Raw genomic sequence first — 22,173 nt, forward strand, 5'->3', positions numbered from 1 at the left:
TTGACGTTATGACTGAAATACGGGTGTGCAAGATGAAAAACTCTGCAGGTTAGGAGAAAAATAAATGTATATTCTGAAAATATCATTTAAAGAAAATTTGTATTTTTGTTCGAGGTTTGTAGCAACAGAAAGATTGTTGAATGGACGTAGCTGCACTGTTAACTGATTTCTTTATTGAAATTCCCGGGATTTTTATGTTGTCACCAAATCTTGTCCTTTTTATCTTCCTGTGGCTTCTCCAAAAAGCTAACTTTTCTTGTCAAGACCACTGACAAGAAATTACAAGTATTTACAAATTACATGGCCACTGACAAGTACTTTTGTGTTTTTTCTCGCACCAAAAGCCCATGTTCCCACTTGAGTACTGGCCAGCTACTTTGCTTCAGCAAAATTAAGCCATAGGTGATCACTGCAGTATGCTTGAGCTTTTGCTGTGAAAAGCCACAAGTGTGTCAATGCTCTTGGGAGTGGCAGTGTTTGGACACCCATAGCAACATGCTGACCACGTTTGGACACACAGCATTCATGATTCAAGTTATTTGAAATGCCAGTGTCTATTTAAGAATTTCTCGGTTGCTGGCCATTGGATTGACCGAGCCTGGCACAAATACTGAGCTTGTTGGCAGCATTGGGCTCATGCACTGTGCCTGTGCTGCCCCAACTTAGTGTTGTGCTGAGATGCCCCACACTGTTACTTCATTCATGGTTATGTGAGCAGCTCCAGTGATTAGGTGGTCTTTTGTGGGGAAAGGTGCAAGTGCAGATGCTGCAGAGCCGGCAGGCGCAACGGTGCCTACAAGTGCTGCCCGAGGCACAGGAGCAGAGCCCACCGCTTGGCCGGCGCCCTGAAAAGCCACTGCTGCTTGAGACGAGCCTGCCAGGCCACCATCAGGGTGTGGCCACCATCAGCCTGGGTGCAGCCCATGCTCAGCTTCGGCGCCTGCGCAACTGCAGCTCCTCGTTGCTCAAGGAGGCCACCGTGACGTGCGTCGCACCCCACCACAGCAAGGTTGGCTTTCTCAAGGGTTTCCTAAATCTACCACGTTTTAAAGATGGGCTAGTTATGTGCTACATCTTGAACTCATATTCGCGGCACAAAATTCAGGAGGACAAGCACACAGAGCAAGGCCAGCGTTGGTCTTGTCTATTTCGTTTCTTTCTCTGTGTGTGTCTTCTTGAATATTGTGCTGCGAATATGAATGCTGGCTGGAAGTAGCTTTATCACATAAGTGAACTTTGCCTGACCTGTCAAATCCACATTTTTGCCATGCCACCAGAATGGTAGCAGTGGTTTAGTGAAATAAAGCTGTGGGGGTTTAGTATCTCACAGGAGTACCGACCACTGTGGGTTCGGGCTTAGCGAGCCACAGGGCAGCGTTAACTGTCACCTCATGTCCTCTAGCGCACCACTGCACGCGCGCTTAGGCTGCAAAAGGAGGGGGCACCGATTGCTACACATGCGTACGATTTTTCACCCTAATTTAGCGGAAACCGTTTGTCACCGGGGACACCCAACACTGCTCAAACGCCCAGTCCCAGGCTGGCACAAGAATGAAAAGGCTACCGCGCCAAAGGCGAAAAATACAGAAAAGGGCACCGCTAGCACGTCGCTGAGGGAGGATGGCTCACCTTGACACGCTGCTGGGAAATGACCCTGCAGCTATGCTGCTTTCTCTCCCGATAACCAATGTGCCCACACACGAAAACTCCGGCCATCTCCATCGGCTTGGGCCTCCGATAAGTGCAGCTTGGCGCAGTATGACCACGCATGAGCACTAGGCACTGTCTTGGGCTTAGTGTTCGGAAAAAAAACACCGCCCAAGCACTCCGTACAGATGGTTAACCAGCGAAGATGAAACGTACGGCCCCGGTATTTAGCAGTGGGTTAATCCCAACGCTGTATTGAAGCATTTCTCAATTATTAGTTATTGTTATGATGTGGATAGTGGCATGTGGCGGTGACAAGATGAGCTTGGAATGATGATTCTGCTGTGGCAACAACAAGAAGAGAATTGGTGATGGTGATTGTGGAAGAAGACCACGTGCCACCAACAAGCAAGCGGCGTGCAGAACGTGAGGGCGAGGGGCAGTCTCGAACGGCAGATCGCAGAATGGCGGTGCAAGGCTCGATGACTGGCAGGATGGGTGTCCTGCTACCGTGCGGACCTGGTCGGAGATCCCACTCGTGGTTGAGCTCTCCTGTGCACCAGCGGCCTGCTGTTATAGCGGCCAGGTGCAGTGCTTCCTGCTGGCGACTGGGACGCCTGAGCTACCTGCCTGCTGAGTGAGCCCGATGACTAGCAATCGGGGGTCCTGCTACCGTGCGGACCTGGTCAAAGATCCCACTAGTGGCTGAGCCCTCCTGTGCACCAGGGGCTTCTGTAATAGCGGCCTGTTGCAATGCTTCCTGCTGGGCACCGGGGCGCCTGAGCTACCTGTCTGCCGACCGAGCCCAGCGTTCTAGCGGCCAAGGCGTTAGAGGCCAGGCGTTACGGCCCAGCTACAGCAGTGGCCTGGTGTTCTGCCGGCCTGCTGTTCCCCTGCTTCCATATCACGACACGGTGTGGCGTGATGATGATGGCTAAGACGTGGCCGTCGCAAGCAACACACCAGCTGTCTTCAAGGGTCAGACGATGCAGCGACGCACTACGCAACGACAACCGTCATGGTCATCGCTACGACGACACACACCGGCGAGTCGTGATGCATGAGTGCTAGGCACATCTTTATATAGAAGGACAAGCGACTTCGCGAGCTCTAGCCTGTGTGTATGTAAATCGTCTGTATCGTGTTAGCATGTCTGTATAAAGTCTGTGTTGCATGTAAAAAGCTCCCCTCTGCCGTGTCATTATTAAAAGGATCCTGGGCCCAAAGGAAACGGCGAGTTTGTTTCCATCACAGTTACATGTTTGTGTTCCTAGTGCAACGCAAGCGCCAATGGCGGGTGGATGCTGGTAACCACAATGCTGAGCTAACTCGAGATATCGAACGCATGCTACAACGGCGAGCCGAGGAGGAGGCGTTGCGGGCAGAGCAGCGTAAACGTGGCAATGGCGGGAACGTGTTCGCCGGGGCCAACGCCTGCTTTCTGCGGGAGTTTCTCGAGCGGCACTTTGGCTTCAGCTGCGATGAAATATCCACAGTGAAATCGTGAAGTAGAACGCAAGCGCCAATGGCGGGCGGATGTTGCTAACCACGATGCAGAGCTAACTCGAGATAGCGAATGCATGCGCCAACAGCGAGCCGAGGAGACGGCGTTGCGGGCAGAGCAGCGTCAACGTAGCAATGGTGGGAACGCGTTCAATAACAACGTCACTAACGGCACTGCCACTGGCGCACGCGCTTCTGTGCGACGTAGAGAACGACGTAACTGACCGCGCAGCAAATGGAGACGTTTAGAGAAACATGGGACGAACGGTTTTTCGTTTTGCCTAGCCATATACAGCTTTCGCTGTAAAAAGGAGCAACACAAGGTATGAGCTTGTTGTAGGTGCAAAGGCACCGTAGTTGAGCTCAAGTCTGGGGTCCTACCGAAGGGGCCAGCTGACCAGGTGGAAAACATTTATTGTGGAGCACACGCCGGCATCTTCTCACGCGTGCGCTCGTCGTCGCATGCGCACTTAGCACACGTGGCGGGAGCCGGGCGGACATCTTCTCCCGCTGTGGGGAGCACACGCTGCCACCTTCTCCCGCGGGCGCTCGCCCGTCGCTTGCGAACGGAGCGCACGGGCGGGCATCTCGTGCGCGCACAACGCGCGCCGTGGGAGCCGGGCGGACACGGGAGAAATGCACTTTGCCCTCTCCCGGTTCTCGCTCGCCTCTCGCGACGCGCGCGCCCTGCGCGGGAAGAGGGAAAGTATCCGGCGGGCGAGGAGGACACTCCCCTCGCGGAAAGGTAAAACGATATAAAAGAGCGCGACCGAGAGACCCCCGGTCTCTCTGACCTCGCTTGACCTACCTGCCGATACGGATTTACCCGCTGAAACCCGTGAGTGACCTCGTTTGCGTGACTACTACACGCGGCGAGGCAAGCCTATTTTATTACTTATTATACAGAGCGGACTTCCCTCTGCAAGAGTGTTTTATTGCTGACAGCACTAAACGTTGTTGAGTTGACTCGCTGGTTGCTTATTCGCCCGAACCCTGTGTAGCTGCGATTACACGCGCTACGGGTTGGGGAAAACCCCCACATTTGGCGCTACCAACGTGGTTCGAATTCGGCAACACGGCGAGTTTTCTTTTCTGTTTTTTGGAGCTGGGACTACTGAAGTTGCAGTAAACAATGGCGACGGGCTTGTCTGACTTTCCAGATTTGTTCATGTTGTCGGATGTCGCGGCAGATAATCAGAGGCCTGGTGCTAACGCGGCGGCAGCTTCCGAACAAACCGGTAGCTTTGATTTTGAGTGTTTCACGCGGAACAGTCGGGATCGCGGAAACGTCACGTTGGCAGAGTTTAGGCCTGAAAGTAGGCCTAACACGCCTAACACCTCGCCGCGTCGTCCCGCGGACTCAGAGCCACCTATGCCTCTAAATAGTTCGACGCAAGCTGCGGATGCGTCCGAACCTTCGGGCGGTAGTATTCTGTCAAGCGAAATAATGCTGCAGAATGCGCTGCAAGTCATGCAGAGCTTAGCCGGCGCCCTGCAGAACACCATGCGGGCCCCGTCGCAGAGCGAGCGACCACAAATTAAGGTAGACATGCCTACCTATAGTGGGTACCACGATCGCACTAGTGCAAACGAGTACCTCGACCGTCTGCAGTATTATCAGCAAGCAACAGGGCTTTCAGACGCCGAACTTCTCGCACGCGTGGTCCCTGCTTCACTGACTGAACAGGCGGCTCGTTGGTTCCGACTGGCCGGACACAGAGCCCGCACAGTAGAACAGTTCCACGCGAACTTCCGCGAGGAATTTCTTCCGGCCAACTACGAGTGGCGTTTGAGGAGAGAGTTGGAGTTGCGTACCCAGCATCCGGACGAGTCCCTGCTGGAGTATGTTCGAGCGATGGACGAACTTTATCGTCTCGCAAGCCCTCTCGCCACCGACGCCGATAAAGTCGAGCGCGTCACACGGCAAGCGCACCCGACTTTCGCGGCCTACTTCAGGGGATGTAGGTACCGAGACTTAGACGAGCTCGCCACCGAAGCAAAGCGCATCCAAGGGGACATCCTCGCGGCGCGAGCATACCGTCCGCCTCCACCCGCCGCGCTGTCACTCGAGCCTCGCTGCGCGTGGAACGGCGGCGGGATCGCTTCACATTCCCCGAGGGTCGACGCGTCGGCATCGTTCGCCTACGAGCAGGTCCAGCGTGGTTGGGAATTATCAGACCGCGCCTTGGACCCGTACGCCTACGCGCTGAAAACAGCACAGCATAACGCGGCACGCAGTGCGCCGCGCCAGGAACTTGCGACTAATGTGAGAACGGAGGAGCGGCACATGCCGACCGCCGAGCGTGGAAGCTACGGCCCGCCGGATTGGAGCGACGGGCGCCCACGCCACCGAGGCTTCGGTGGCCGTTGCTACCAGTGCGGCGGACTGGGGCACATCGCCCTGACTGCGCAAGCACGCCGGGCCGAGGTCGAGCACGTGGTTCGGGAAACGGGCGAGGCTGCCGGTGATCCACCTTGGGTCCCGGGCGGCGATCTCGAACACAACTGGCGATTTCGATTTACTTGCGCCTTTGGCTTGTCGCATAGGAGATGTCGCGGACTCGCAGGCGCCGTTCATCGAGCTAACAATAGCCCGAAAGAAGTTTGCCGCATTATTGGATACTGGGGCAAGCGCTTCTTTATTTGGTGACGAGGTGTTGCAGCATCTCCGCGAGGAACAATATCCGCTTAAAAGATAGTGACATCACTTTCCGCCTTGCTTCCGGCACAGCACAATCGAGCGGTGCAGCTAGACTAGTTATTCGTTGGGAGAGACGCGTCAGGCGACAACGCCTCGTACATCTTCCCGGTCTGTCAGTGCCTGTTATTTTAGGTCGAGACTTTCTCGCCAAGTCGGGTATTTTGATAGACATCGCCAGCGGAGGTTACCGAGAGAACGGAACGGGTGTTTTGAAGCGTTTCGCAAAAGCGCCTGTGCCTGCGGCGACACGCCAGTCTCTGGGGGCGGCGCGAGCGGGCCACACGCAGCCGAGCGAGCAAACTGTAATCGGTAAACACGATCAAAGCAACGGAGAGACGGTGGCACAACATCGTGCCGCGACGTCGCAAGGGGCAGCGCACCCACTTTTATCAGAGGTCAACAGCCTGCCGGAGAGAGAAAGGGCACGACTGTCATCGCTGTTGTACGAATACGACGCGATTTTCACGGACCGGCCGGGCCTCACTACGTTAGTCAGGCACAGGATAGACACGGGTGATGCTGCGCCGTGGAAATGTAATCCTCGGCCAATAAGCTTGACTAAACGGAAAGCACTTGACAGCGCCTTCGACGAACTCATCGACACAGGCGTTGTGGAAAGGTCGAACAGCCCATGGGGCTTCCCGGTAGTTCTAGTCCCGAAGAAGGACGATACTTATCGCCTTTGTGTAGACTACCGCAGGCTGAATGAGGTTACGAAGAAGGATGCGTACCCTCTACCCTCCATTTCTTCTTTAGTATCTAACCTAGGCGGGGCGAAGTACTTTACGACGCTCGATGCTAGTCGGGGATATTTTCTGGTCGAAATGGACGAGCGCGACACAGAGAAAACGGCTTTCACTTGTCACCGCGGGCTCTTTCAGTTCAAAAGAATGTCTTTTGGCTTAGTCGGAGCTCCCGCTACTTATCAGTGGTTGATGGACCGAGTTCTAGGAGATGCGAAGTGGCAACATGCTCTCGCATATCTCGACGACATAGTGGTTTATTCGAAAACATTCGACGAGCACTTGCGTCACTTGAGAGACGTCCTAGACAGGCTGAGGTCCGCGGGTATCACGTTGAACCCGAGTAAAGCTCAGATAGCTGCGAACAGAATAACGCTGTTGGGATTCACGTTGGACAACGGCCGCATTCTGCCGAATGAGGATAAGCTTGAGGCTATACTGAGCTACCCGTCGCCGAAAGACATCGGCGAACTGAGACGCTTTCTGGGATTGGTGAACTTTTATTGCCATTCATTCCAGACTGCGCGGCAGTGCAAGCGCCTTTAACGAAGCTCTTGAGGAAAGACGAGCGTTGGACTTGGGGTCCAGAGCAGGAGGCGGCACTGCGTGGCCTCACAAAGGTGCTCGCTGACACAGCAGAGTTGCAGCTGCCTGACTTGAACAGGGAGTTTGTGATTCAAACAGACGCAAGCGACCTGGGTCTAGGTGCAATTTTGCTTCAGGAGCACGGAGGCATTCTCCAACCGGTTGCGTTCGCGAGCCGTTCGTTGACGCCGGCGGAAAGGAACTACTCGGTGACAGAGAAGGAGTGTCTCGCGATAGTTTTCGCTCTGCGAAAGTTTGACTATTATGTCGACGGAGTGGCATTCACGATTGAGACTGACCACATGGCTCTCACTTGGTTGAGGCGCTTGAGTGAGCCGAGTGGCCGCCTGGCGCGTTGGGCACTGCTGCTGCAGCGTTACGACTTCACCGTGCGCTACCGCAAAGGAAAAAGCAATGCCGCAGCGGACGCACTTTCGCGAGCGCCAGTCCGAGGCGAGGGAGAAACCTTGGCCGTAGCCCGAGTAAGGGACTCGGAACAACCGTCGATCCTGGGCGAGAGCGTGAACCACGTAGATGTTGTCGGTTCCGCAGGAGTTGTCTTCAGCAGAAAGGAGCTGTTCGAGGCTCAGCAGAAGGATCCGTTTTGTCGAGCCGCCGCGCACATGGAGGCAGCTGGTATTGCTGTCGGTGCGGAGCGCTCAGGAACAGCTGGTAATGCTGTGAGCGCGCTGGATTCCTATCTGCTGAATTCCGACACCGTCCTGCTGAGGTATATTCCCACCGAGAACGACACAAGTGAGGCGTTTAAGGTGGTGATACCGCGCGCATTGAGAGGAGCACTGCTACGCTACTTTCATGACTCGTGCATCGCTGGGCACGCGAGCGGCCCCAAGACTTACGTTAAGTTGTGTCGCTTCGCCACCTGGCCAGGCATGAAATGAGACCTGATTCGCTACGCCCGATCATGTCATGTGTGCCAAAGCGTCAAGCCCCGAGGCGGACGACCGCCCGGCTTCATGCAGCCTATCGACAGCCAGACTCCCTGGCAAATCGCGGCATGTGACGTCATGGGACCGTATCCCACAACACCGAGCAGGAACAAATTCTTGCTGGTGGTCACGGATCACTTCAGTAAATGGGTAGAACTTTTCCCCCTACGAAAACTGACGGCACGGGTGATCATGGATAAGTTGATGGAGGTTTTCACCAGGTTTGGTTTTCCGGAGCAGTTGATAACGGACAATGCGTCCTACTTCACTGCAAAGGTGTTCGTTGACTCATGCGCCGCACTGGGCATTAAGCATAAGAAAACGACAACCTACCATGCTCAGTCGAACCCCACTGAACGAGTCAATCGCAACATCAAGCACATGCTTGTCGCGTTCTCTGAAAGGCATAAGGACTGGGATACCTACCTTCCAGAGATCGGGTTTGCATTGCGATCGACAGTGAACCGCTCGACTGGGTATGCGCCTTCTTCTCTCAACCGGGGGGAGAGCTGCCGAATCCGATGGATAGGGTTCTCGCGGATCGCAGCGGAATGTCAGTCGCACCGTCAGCACGAGCTGAATACGCGACGCATCTATGTGCCAAGATGACGGAAGCTTTACACAAAGCACGCTGTAATCTTCGCACTGCAAGGGCACAGCAGAAGGCGTAGTATGACCGCTTGCATCGGAACGTCCACTACGAAGTGGGCGATCTGGTGCTTCGACGCCAGCACGTTCTCAGCGATGCTAGCAAACAGTTCGCTGCCTCGCTGGCGCCGAAGTGGACCGGGCCGTATCAAGTGCGAGAGAAGGTTTCCTCGCTTGTTTACCGGCTCGAGAACAAGAAAGGAAAGCCGATCGGCGGACCGGTACACGTATGCGACCTGAAACGCTACGTGCCGCGTGATGAGCAGTGGGATGACGATCAGGCCCTCCCTCAACCGCGATCGGTGGGAGAGAGCAGTCAGACACGAACGGCGAGCCCGCAGCCACGCTACAATTTGCGTAGCAGGCGAAAGTAATCTGACTGCTAGTTGCGTAACTCGACGACTGCGAGGAACATTCGTAAGTCCGGGTGGCGTTGCGTACCGCGTGAGCATACAGCCGCGCCGGGCTGGCACCTTGGTAGTTCCTGCCGGAGAAGCGAACGTCTAATGACCACGGAGCGCCGAGTATGCACGACGAGTCGTCAAGGGCACGATGGGAATGTGGAGTGAACGTTCGACGCGTGGGTGTGCGGTTTCACCAAAGACTGCTGTGAGGGACAGTGCGGTGATTATCTTGTGCTGCGACTCGAATTGGTGATGATTCTTGCGAACATTCCCTTCGTAACAGACGTCGACGGGGTTCCCGGATACGGCCAACTATGCTGCTGATCACAGTGCCGCTTCGTGCAGTTTGCTAATAATTTCCAGGAGCAGAGCAAGACGAGATACGGCCGTGCGAATTGCCTGCAGTACGCGCTGGAACAACTGACGCCCTTGCAGTACTGACGGCGCTACGCCGACCTGGAGCCGCACGAACCGCTAGCCGGCGGCCGGCAGACGACACCCCCTCCAGCGCAGCCTACACCTAGGGCGCAGCACTGAGAGCCACCTTCGAGCCCCCACAACGATCCCTCCCGCCTCGCTAGCACGAGCAGTGCAGCTGACCAACCGCCTCCGAGTCGGCATCAAGTGTCCGCCAGCTGAGGGCCACATCACCACAACGCTTCCTCGGTCGCCAACCTCGGCGGGTACCCAGGCAAACGGACGTCCCTAGTTGCCAGCCTCAACGTACGGGGGCCTTAAGCTGGGAGGATGTGGGGAGCACACGCTGCCACCTTCTCCCGCGGGCGCTCACCCGTCGCTTGCGAACGGTGCGCACGGGCGGGCATCTCATGCGCGCACAACGCGCGCCGCGGGAGCCGGGCGGACACGGGAGAATTGCACTTTGCCCTCTCCCGGTTCCCGCTCGCCTCTCGCGACGCGCGCGCCCGTGTGGGAAGAGGGAAAATATCCGGCGGGCGAGGAGGACACTCCCTTCGCGGAAAGGTAAAACGATATAAAAGAGCGCGACCGAGAGACCCCCGGTCTCTCTGACCTCGCTTGACCTACCTGCCGATACGGATTTACCCGCTGAAACCCGTGAGTGACCTCGTTTGCGTGACTACTACACACGACGAGGCAAGCCTATTTTATTACTTATTATACAGAGCGGACTTCCCTCTGCAACAGTGTTTTATTGCTAACAGCAATAAACGTTGTTGAGTTGACTCGCTGGTTGCCTTATTCGCCCGAACCCTGTGTAGCTGCGATTACACGCGCTACGGGTTGGGGAAGACCCCGACACCGCGTATGCTCGTCGTCGCATGTGCACATAGCGCGCACAGCGGGAACCGGGCGGACACGAGAGAGAGGCACTTTGCCCTCTCCCGATTCTCGATCGCCTCTCGCGACGCGCGTACCTGCGTGGGAAGAGGGAAGGTATGCGACGGGTGAGGAGGACATTCCCCTCGCGAAAAGGTAAAAGGTATAAAACAGCGCAACCGGGAAACCCCCGGGCCTCTCTGACCTCGCTAAACCTGATCTGCCCCCACGATTATAACCGCTTCAGCCTGTGAGTGACCTTGCTTGCGTGACTTCCACACGCAATGAGGCAAGCCTATTTATTCCTTATTACAGAGTGGACTTCCCTCTGCAAGTGTGTCTTATTGCTCGCAGCAATAAATGTTGTTGAATTGACTCGCTCGTTGCCTTATTCGCCCGACCCCTATGTAGCTGCAATCGCATGCGCTACGGGTGTGGAGTACATCGGAACAACTGTGTGTGGCTAGATCTGGAGCTTGCCTTCAGCCTTAGCCTCGCGCAGAACGGACCCCTGCAGTATGTACTGTGTGATATAACGGAGAGGTCTCCCCATCCTTCACTTCGCCCATCGCGCCGCGACCGCTGTGGTTGGCCGCGGCCGCTGTGGTTGGCAGTGTGAAGTGCTACCACCAAAAACTGGTCCATGGCAAAGCCCACCCCCGACAACCGTCACGAGTGGAAAGGGAGAGCCGTAGGGTTGACAGCACAGTTGAATGCCCCCCCAAAGGTGACTCAAGTGGAAAGTTAGGGCTCCACATGGTAGTAGAATAGGAAAAATGTCTAAACAAGCACTACGTCCGCGCCTACGCTCCTCTTTAGTTTCTGTGGTAGTCGTGAGATGGCGATGTGAGTTTTTGCACCTGACAAAGCACTTAAGAGGGGTGTGCAAATACCGCAAAGTAGATATTGAATCGAACTAAGAAAGAAAAGCTAAATATTGAACGGAATATTGGCTCGCTTTCCTCTTCCAGCTCGGAGGCCTCAGACTTAATTTTACCGATTTCACAGACAGGGCATGTACTCTTGCTCGTACAAATATAGTTTATGAGTGAGTGTTAGTGAGCTTCTTTTATTTTGCCGACCTATTGTCAAGCGCCTAAAAGCAGAGCAGTGTGGCATGCTTTGACAATAGTAATGGCACTAGATAATCAATGTTGTAAACTAAGCTCGTGGGTTGAGCAAATGGCTTATTTGAAATTGTAGAAAATGGAAGGTAAAAGAAGGATGGTAGCCTTTTCAACATGTGGGTGAGGATGAGGGAGGGTGGGTAAAGCTTTTTGTGCTGAGGGTGAGGTTGCAGAAGGGCGGATAATTTTTTTTATAGGTGAGGACGAGGTTGAGAGAGGGCAGTCAAATTTTTCATTGGACAGTGAGGTGAGGACGGTACTTGCGGTGGAAGGGTAAGAGGGGAAAAAAAAATTATTAGGCAATTTGCCCACCTCTGCCGACCACTACAGCTTTGAACTTCAAAGCTTACAAGCCGCAGGACCATGTCAGTGCTTGCTGTGCAAATACTGATGCACTGTAAGAAGCACAGTGGTGCCCAAGCTAATGAAGGAGAGGTTTATTTCCTTTTGACGACACCTGACAAAGGACTAGTCATGGGTAGCATGGGAAGCATAATTGTCCTATGAAGGGTGAATACTACATAGAATACGCACTGCTAGCACATAACTGTGGGAAGAAACTTCCCCCTACTATGCTGTGTACATTTACTGTGACCAGAGTGCATGTTGCGAGGGCATAAGGTCTATCTCCATCAGCGTTTGCCTCCCCTGAGTGCAGCCCAGCATTGTATGACCATGCGCAGCATCTTCAGCTTAGCATTTAGAAAGGAGCTGTGCAGTGTATGCACTTGTCTTGAAAGCACTGCAGACTAGCTCAAGCCCAAGTGGTTCCTGTTGGACAAGAGATAAAGTGCGTACAGGTCTTGTGCTGTCTTGGTGTCATGAGTAAGACGCCGGAGGCGAAATAAAAGAAGACGAGGACGATGTGATCGGAGCGTTCGGAACGGCGCGAGGCGCGTGAGGCGCGTGAACCGAGCCATAATCGAGGCATGTCATGAGTAAGACGCCGGAGGCGAAATAAAAGAAGACGAGGACGATGTGATCGGAGCGTTCGGAACGGCGCGAGGCGCGTGAGGCGCGTGAACCGAGCCATAATCGAGGCAGAAGCGAGGCTGAGCTGGTATTATCGACGTGGTTCCGGGCCAGGAAGGTCGCATCGCCAGCACCGCACTGGCGACGGGAGACTTGGGGGTCTGGCCGAGTCCGTGACGTTGGCCGTCCACGGTGTGGCCGTCGACCTCGGCAAGTTCGGGCGAGGCTCCTGGACGAGCTGCAGCTCCTCACGACAAGACCAGGCACCCCAGAGAGGCTCCCCCTTCTACGGCAGACCGGCACGTGCGATGATCCCCGGAACGCCACGTCGGCACTCGGGAAAGAAGCTGGACGGAAGCGGCGACTGAGCACGTCGCTAGGCCTAACCCGTCACCTCTCCCGGCCACGTCAGCAACAGCGACCGGGTCAAACAGGCTCCGAGAAGAGCGAGTTGAAGGACCGACCGAAAGGCAGCAACGAATATACGACGGTCGACGGAGGCACCGACATTTAGAAAGGCCCAACGAGATTCTCGCCGGGAAAATACGCGCATCGACGGACTTTCGTAAGAAAGACTTTCCTCTATCGTCACTACAGTAGGCCAGTGATGCCAGACTTTGGGGTAGGAAGGGCCTAAGACTAACGGAGGTGAAGTTAAGGATATTTAGTGATTCATTAGGTTGTTTTTGTTAACCTTTATTTATTCATTGTCTTTTAGTTCTGTGTGCACTTGAGTTTTAGTTTGAGGTTTTTTGGCTTTCGTGTGAGAATTAAAAAAATCTGTTTGCTGTGTTGCCATGCCTCTTCCCTATCCATCTCTCATAACACCCGCACGCCTCCGAGATCAGTGACAACGAAACACATCACACTTGGAGACTTTTCTCCTGCGCTTGCTGTCACAGTCCCGTCAGTCCTATCTCTAATGTGCGCTGTGCGTTGGATAACAGACTGACGTGCCCTCACATGACGACTGAGCACTTACTGTACATGCCACTGGCAATTTCCTCTCTCTGCTCGGTGAGAGTTGCCGGGAAACTGTACAAAGTGGCACACCTAGCCACCTTTTGTGTCGTGTGGGGATGCACGACTCTCACGCGTACCATGATGTTGTTTTCCCCGCACGGCTCTTGCGTCTCCTGTAATCCGGCTTCCCCGCATAGCTAAGCGCCGGCAGAGGTCGGCGTAGATGTTAAGAGAGATGGCACAGGTGTTGCACTGCAAGCGCCACCCAACGGCGGGCTTAGTCGGGCTCACGAGGGAGCAGGGTCTTCCTCCTCTTTAGCTTGTGATTGGCGAGATGCACGGATGCTTCTCGCGTGCGCCGGCTCGCTTCGCGAGACCGTCTCCCAAGGCTAGTAGCAGGACACCGGTATAAATGAACATGGATTGTTCGAACTCACCACCGTTCGCATGACCGTACACGTGAACGACTAGGCGATGGTGTCATATCTTGGGGCGAACATATTCGCTGACTATCCGGTTGCGGTGAGTCGGACTTCCTTGATTTGTCGCGCGCCCATGTAAATGTTCTATGGCTAGTAATTCGGCTAGCATGCATTGGTGTATGAAAAGTGCAATAAATGCCCTTTTGATATTTTGTACTACTGTGTTGTCGTTCCTTTATCCCAAGAGCACATTTGACACCCCACAGCCTTCGTCTTTTGTTCATGACATGTCACGCTAGAAGAAGACAACAACGAAGTGCGCACGCGAATGCACAGGACGTGATGGCACAAGCCCGAGCTTCTCATCGAACGCTGGCTAGTTGTTGACTCCAATGCCTAAGCTATGCCGCTTAACATGTTCATGTTTCCTTGTTTGTAATAAATCGTCGGCAGCCACAACCTGCTGCACAGACATGACAATTGGCGACGACGAAGACTCTGGACTCAGCGGCAGTTCACCGACATCAAGGAACGGAACGACATGGCGGTGCGTGACTTTTGTCAGCTACCCGAATTCAGTGGCAGCTCTGGCTCCTGGAGATCCTGGTATCGGAGGCTACAGTTCTTCTTCGAGGCTAACGACATTACGGACGCTTCCAAGAACCGTGCTCATCTGCTAACGTTGTGCGGAGAACAGACTTACGACATTGTCTGCGCCCTCGTTCAACCCAAGCAGCCCTACCAAGTTTGAGATGCTCAAGGCTCGTTTTGGTCCGCAACCTTCTGAAGTCTTCTGCAGGGCACGCTTCCAACGACGTGACCAATGGCACGATGAAACGGTCAGTGATTACATCACAGCGCTTGAGGGGCTAGCAGCAAAGTTCAATTTTGGAACAAGCGCAGACACTGCGGCCAATCCAACAATCCTGCCTCTTGAGGTAATGCTGCGTGATTGTTTCGTTTACGGTCTTCGGAACGAGCAGGTCCAGCAATGGCTGTTCGCGGAAAAGGACTTGACATTCAAGAAAACCTTTGACATTGCACTGCGAGCTGAGAACGCCGTTGAAGACCAGAGAAACGTGAAAGTTGAATTTAAAGAGATTCACGAAGCCTGCACAAGCATCTCCAAGACAGAAAGCCAAGGTCACTCGAGTACGTCTTCCCAAAAGAAGAAACAATGCTGTTGGCGTTGTGACGCGCAACATAGTCCGGACACTTGCAAGTTCCAGACAGCTTCCTGCAACTACTGCAAGAAATGCGGACACATTGAAAAGGCATGCCTGAAAAAACGGAAAGAGGCAAGAACGAACAAGAACATTAACATCGAATATCCCTGACAAGGAACTTCGACAACAGCCTCAGCACCAGTCACGACTCAACATGATTCACCAGACGGGGCACTTTACGAGCTCAACACCTTAATAGACGTCCAGCACGCAGAAGGTCATGACTCATCTACGCGTACGGGGCAAGTCCTTAGAGTTCGAAGTCGACTCAGGTGCAGCCTGCACACTCATCAGTGAGGCCACGTTGAAGTCCACATGGACAGATGACCCTCCACAGCTTGAGACAGACAACATCCTCCTATGCACCTGGTCAGGCCAGGCCCTTCGTGTTCTTGGATGTTCAATGGTGGATGTAACGCACAGGAACAAGACCCTGACATTACCACTTGTTGTCATCAAGGGAGCAGGGTGTAACCTCCTTAGACGCAACTGGTTTCCTTATCTGGGTACAGGGGAATCTCGATGATACGATCTCGGCTAATACGAATTTCCGGATGATACGAATTTTTCTGCGGTCCCGGCTGAGCCCCATTACTTTGCAACGTGCTAGAGAACGATTGTTACGAATCGATTTTCGACCCGCGTCGGTTGATACGAATAAATGCCGCCCCACCGACAGTCGCGAAAGAGAACAGCGCGCAGTCACACGCGTTTTCCTTTTCTCTTTTCGTGCGGAGGCACAGACGCGGCGCCGGACAACGCGGAAGCCGCAACTGGGCGTGAGGAGTTTGAAGCGGTGGCGCTTTTTTGCTTTTGTGCTTTTCTTCTTGTCTCATCGCTCGCTGCGGCGGCCGCGCTTCCCCACGCGTGGCCGCCGCAGCAAGCGAAGGTTCGTGCGGTCTATCGCTTCAACGGAAACTGAGCGGCGTAAGCACAGCGCATACAAAGGTCAGAGCCGCGTGGAGATCGCTTTCAAGATACGGTGCGTGCGATAACACCGACAGCCGGCACAGGCGCAAAGTACAAGAACGCATTTGTTGGCAGAGTAGGAGCCGCCCCTCCCTCCCGCGCTACCTTTCCGCTTTGCTCCTTTCGCGTGGGGAGATTGCATCGCCAGTTACCCTTGCGCTCGGTTGCAAGCATTTGGCGCCGCAGCACAGCGTCGCCCCCCCTCCCTCCCTCCCTTCCATACCCCCACGGCCTTTCGCGCAACGGAAGTCGCGTTTGCTCTCCTCTGTGCGTTCGCTGTCCGTGAAGGCGTGCGTCCCCCGCGCGCTTTCGCTCGCACATACGACGTGTGGTGACGACTTTATTGCCCTTGGACTCGTGCTCCACGTCTTATGCTCCTCCTCCGCATCGCCCTCGTTGATCTCCTCTCCCATCAGTGGGCGCACATCGTGCTCGCAACCGCCCTTGTCGGCGAGATTTTCCCGCGGAAGCCGCAATTTCGTCTCACGCGGCTGCACTGTAAGCGGCATGCGTATACTACATGGAGTTCTATGGGAGGGTAAACCGGAGTCGGAAAAGGCCGCGTTGTAGCCAGTTCTGCACTATAAACGGTTACGTTATAAGTGGTCTATACTGTAAATGCTTTTTACGTACGTGCGCCTGAGTGAGTTCACCTCTCGACTCCCGTTTAGCTAGTTTTAATTGTGTTTCGATGATACGAATTTCGGCTAATACGAATTTTTCTCGTGACCCCGTGAGATTCGTATCAAAGAGATTCCACTGTATACAGATCACGGGCATCAATGACGTATCAGACGACGAACTTGTTTCCAAGCTTCTGGACAAGTACCAGTCTGTGTTCGACGAGAACATCTCATCACACGTTGGTCCTGAGGTACAGCTTGAACTCGTGGAAGGAGCAAAACCAAAGTTTCTAAAAGCCCGGCCAGTTTCTTTTATGTTGCGGTCAGCTGTAGAAGCTGAATTGGATTGACTGCAATCAAGGCATAATCGAGCCTGCGCAGCATTCGGATTGGGCAACGCCTCTCGTACTTGTTCGAAAGAAAAACGGCTCGTTGAGAATATGCGGCAACTACCGTTGCACAGTGAATCAAGTATTGAAGAAGGCAGATTACCCACTTCCCACTACAGATGAAGTCCTCAGCCACTTGAGGGGAGGCAAGGTGTTCAGCACTCTGGATTTGGCACAGGCTTACCAGCAACTTCACGTAACGCCAGAGACAGCAGAGATATTGACCCTGAACACGTTGAAAGGGCTTTACAAGGTCAAACGGTTGCCTTTCGGAATCTCTGCAGCTCCAGCCATTTTTCAACGCTTCATGGAGACTATGCTATCTGGCATCACAGGCGTTTGCGTGTACTTAGATGACGTGATCATCAGTGGGAAAGACGCCACAGAACACGCCGAGAGACTGGAAGAAGTCCTGAAGAGGCTGCTGCGCAAGTACAACCTTCGGCTCGGCAAAAACAAGTGCTGTTTTGCAGTGTGACAAGTTTCTTTTCTGGGACACCGAATCGACGAAACAGGTGTCCACACCAACAAAGAGAAAGACCGAGCTATAACAGAGGCTCCAGCACCAAACTGCAAGCAAGCACTCCGATCATTTCTCGGAATGCTGGCTTTCTATGACAGATTCTTGAAGAACAGGGCGACAATTGCCAGCTGTCTCTACCAGCTCCTGCAGAAGGACGCCACGTGGAGATGAGAGACCAACCATCAAGAAGCATTCGATAAGCTTAAGAGATTGCTTTTCAGTCAGACCGTACTACGATGAACAGAAGGAGCTTCTTGTCTCATGTGACGCTTCACCATACGGCATAGGAGCTGTTCTGTCTCAACGGGATGACCATAATAGAGAGGCGCCAATCGCTTTCGCATTTGGGACGCTAGGGTCGGCGGAACGCAATTATGCTCAGCTGGACAGAGAAGGCCTTGTTGTAGTGTTTGCAGCGCACAAGTTCCACAAGTATATTGCGGGAAGAAAGGTGACTTTCGTCACGGACCATCAACCGCTGCTCGGCATACTAGGTCCAGGAAAGCCAACGGCTCAAGTCCTCTCACCACGGATGACCAGATGGTGTATCAAGTTATCGGCGTACGACTACAACATCGTCTACCGGCATGGCAAGAACCATCAAAATGCAGATGCGTTGAGCCGATTACCATTACCAGAACCTCTCTATGAACCCTGGCCACCAGGCGACGTACTGTTGTTTGAAGCTCTGTCGAGACCTCTGTTTACTGCTACAGAAATAGCACGTCTGACAAAACAAGACAGCATCCTGCAGAGGTTGTACAAGGCAGTGTAGGATGGCACAGTGGAAAAACTCACTGGAGAGGAGTTCGCTCTTTACCGACAAAGAGCGACCGCACTAGCATTTCATCCTGAGTGCATCACACTTGGGTCTTGGGTGATCATACCAAACTCAGCACGATCTCACGTCCTGGCACTTCTACATGATGGTCACCGAGGCATGGTAGCCATGAAAAAGGGTGCAAGGAGCTACGTGTGAAGGCCCGGAATCGACAAGGTGATCGAAGAAACGGTGCGACAGTACCGTGAATGCCGTTCAATGCAGAAGAGCCCACCCAAAGCTCCTATTCCCACCTGGGACCGTCCCCAGACACCATGGCACACGGTGCACGTTGACTTTGCGGGGCCACTACTCGGGCGCACCTATTGGTTGTTGTGGACGCACACACAAATTGGGTGGAAGTTCGGCACGTGACGCAAGCAACATCCGCAGTTGTCATCGATGTGCTTTGAAGCCTCTTTGCAACGTTTGGCATTCCCCAAAAGGTCGTATCCGACAACGGGAAAGCCTTTATTTCTACCGAGATAAAGCAGTTCTACATGGCAAATGGCATTCAGGCTATAACATCACCAGCGTACCACCCTGCAACAAATGGCCAGGCAGAATGCTATGTGGTAGAGCTGAAGAGAGCGCTCCTGAGGGATACAATTAAGTCTATACAGTGCCGACTTGCAAGATTCCTGTATCGACAACACACAACTATACACACTGCCTGCCACAGGGATGACACCTGCGAAAGCCATGTTCGGGCGAGAACTTCTATCCCCTCTTGATCTGCTCAAGCGGGAGACGGAGATACAAATCCCTGAAAGCCAGGAGGCATTACCGAAATCACGTCGCTTCGCTGTAGGGGAGAGAGTACAAATCCGTCAATTTTTGAAAAAGCCGGAATGGATTGAAGGCGAAATACTGTGCCGCGTCGGACCACGATCCTGGCTGGTAAACAGCGACCAAGGGAAGGTTCGGCGTCACCTCAACCACATGAAGAAGACCAGACAAGCAACCCAATCACTGATTGATAAGAGCATAGCAGACGATCTCTCAGGCACCACGTCAGAAGAGACACCGTGGACTTCTGCGGTTCAACGGCGTGACTCGCTAGACAGGCAAGACAATACTTAATACTTCCTTGCAACCGTCGACCTCGACGTCACAAGCAGGAACCACCCGGAAACTGCGACCACCTGAACTTAGGCGTCCTCCAGACCGCTATGGAGACTTCGTCTAAGGGAGGAAGAATTGACATGTTGCACTAGAAAAAGACGACAACGAAGTGCGTGCGCGAATGCACGGGACGTGATGGCACGAGCGCGAGCTTGTCATGGAACGCTGGCTAGTTGTTGACTCCAACGCCTAAGCTATGCGGCTTAACATGTTCATGTTTCCTTGTTTATAATAAATCGTCAGCAGCCACAACCTGCTGCACAGATGTGACAGTTCACAAGCAGCCTGTTGAGCTGACCACATTTTATTTAATGGTGTAGTTAAAGATCTCGCTTTTCATTCTATGCTGCCTCGTCTTTGCCCTCTGCCCATCTACTTGGTCAAGTATCTGGCCACTGGAAATGAGGAGCCCGTTGCAACTCTGCACAGCCATCACTCAGTCTTACTGTCAGAGGCAATGGGGAATGCACAAACACATCCGCGTAAAGGTCTTCACAGCATGCATGCTGTCACTGCTTTCAGCCAGCATTGTTCTTACAGTGGTATTCAGTGTCAATATTTCTCTCATTTTATAAAGAGAGCCTTTGCTCTTCAGGTGTGCTTCACGTTTGAGTGCCCTGACTGCGAGAAGGTGGACGACAAGATGGGCTTCATCATGACAGAGTGCGGTGTGGAAGGAGCGAGCTTGAGGCTGGTGGGTCATGGTGGGCCACACAGCACCAACCCTGAGGCCCTGTACTCTGACGGAGAGCCATCCTGTGATGCTTTGCTCCTTCTTGAGATCAAGACAGTCTGGTTCAACTTTGCTGCCCCTCCACGAACCACCAATGCACACCGCACTGATTTCACCAGGTACTCCAGTGTTTGGCCTTATAAAACAAAAGATCTAGAACTTTTGCTCGGCTTTAATTCCTGAAAGTTTTGCTTCTGCTCATCGTAACGGTTTCTTTAGTTTAACTGTGGCATGTAAACTTAGTGACACAGCTTACGGTGTAATCAGAATGGATGGCTTGCCACGCGGCACCTATACGACCTAAAAGATCGGCATCTGCAATGCACTTTAAAAAAGAAATTTTATTATGAAAAGCAGTAAAGCACAATACAAATGACAAGGCAAGTGACAAGCCAACTGCCAAGCTCACATCTGGAGCCTTTTATTAGAAACAGTATCAAATACAGTAATCCCTCATTATAACGAAGTCAGCGGGACGGTGAAAAAATTCTTTATAAGCTGTAATTCGATATAAGGGACCACTCGAGACAAGCTAAAGCAGTCGAGCTTTAATTGCGTCACAACTGCGAGGAAGTCAAAATATAATGTATTCAGTGGAGAAAAACTTTATTCAGGTGCAAAAAATTGGAGGACGCTTAAGCTTCGCCCTAAAGAGTGGAACGCGATAGCATTATCGGGCTCCGTTTGCATCACATTTTTCTTTGAGTAGGCTTCCCTGCAACACTCAACGTGGGAAAGCCAGCTTACAAAGACCAAGCTTGCACTGATCCCCTTAAAGTCGGCTTCACTTTTAAACACAAATGCATTGCTGGGAAGACGTTTTTACATGATCAATTTAAGCCATCTTATATCAAAATGTGAAGGCCCTAGGGCCTTTTTTTATTACATTATTAATTGTTTGCTATTTCCCCGAGGCGTGCGCGTGTGTCCAAACTTTAGAAATGCTCGGTTTTCAACATTCCGCTCAATGTTACTGATTTTACTTTGAGAAATTCAACTTTTGTTCACTAACACCTTGCGCCATAGGGAGGGCCTGTGTGGTCGGGGTGGTTCAGGATCGTGTGGTTCGGCATGATTATTTCCTCCAGACGCCAATGCTTAATGCTGAAGCCGACACCGACGCAGGATTTCTTACGACACGGGGCCCTTAACGCTATCGTGTTAAAAAGGCAGTGAGCTTTGGCTGTTTCAAGTTCTTACCGGGTACGAGCAACCTCTGCTCTAATTTGACCAAGCATTGCACGAGGCCATGGTCCCCGCCCATGCATTCTACCTTATTTTGCAGCAGGCGTAGGTACTCCCGCGTCTGCATTATAGTTGGATCTTCATCTGGCTCTTCGTCCGCCGGCTCTTTGTCCTCGTCGAGGCCACCAACAGTGTCAATTATCTACGCATCCGTCGCTTGGGCGACCACGGGAGCAGTAGCATCAACCAACGCAAATGTCTCGAAGTCGCCTTCTACCTCTTGGCCAGCAATTTTATGAACAGCCTCGTACAGATCGCTGCAAGTCCAGTCATCGTCAGGCTGGTCAGAGTCGCTGACGACGGCACGGGAAAAGCCAGTGTGCACAAAAAAGTTGGCGACCTTCAAAGGTGTGAGTTATTTCCGTGAAAAGTTCAGTAAATGGATCGCACCAACCAAATCAATGTTGCTGGTGTCTTGCTTGCATCATACACTGTGAGCATGCGCTGCGAAAGAGCCTTGTGGTACAGCTTCCGGGCTGTCTCAATGATGCCCTGATCCATCGGTTGCAATACCGCGGTTGTGTTTGCTGGCAAAAATTTCACAGCGATCACCTTGAAG

General features: G+C 53.1%; 1 protein-coding gene across 1 annotated transcript in view; it reads left to right on the forward strand.

Moving 5' to 3' along the window:
- Positions 1–711: 711 nt before the first annotated feature.
- The window catches only part of LOC119448019 (transmembrane protein KIAA1109 homolog), a 431,927-nt gene continuing 410,465 nt past the window's right edge, over positions 712–22,173 (forward strand). Inside the window, exons 1-2 of the mRNA XM_049665124.1 lie at positions 712–1,009; positions 20,232–20,488. Coding sequence (XP_049521081.1) covers positions 764–1,009; positions 20,232–20,488 — 503 coding nt within the window. The 5' untranslated portion in view covers positions 712–763. The remainder of the gene's footprint in view (positions 1,010–20,231; positions 20,489–22,173) is intronic.

The sequence above is a fragment of the Dermacentor silvarum genome, chromosome 4 (assembly GCF_013339745.2).
Source record: "Dermacentor silvarum isolate Dsil-2018 chromosome 4, BIME_Dsil_1.4, whole genome shotgun sequence".
Lineage (NCBI taxonomy): Eukaryota > Metazoa > Arthropoda > Arachnida > Ixodida > Ixodidae > Dermacentor > Dermacentor silvarum.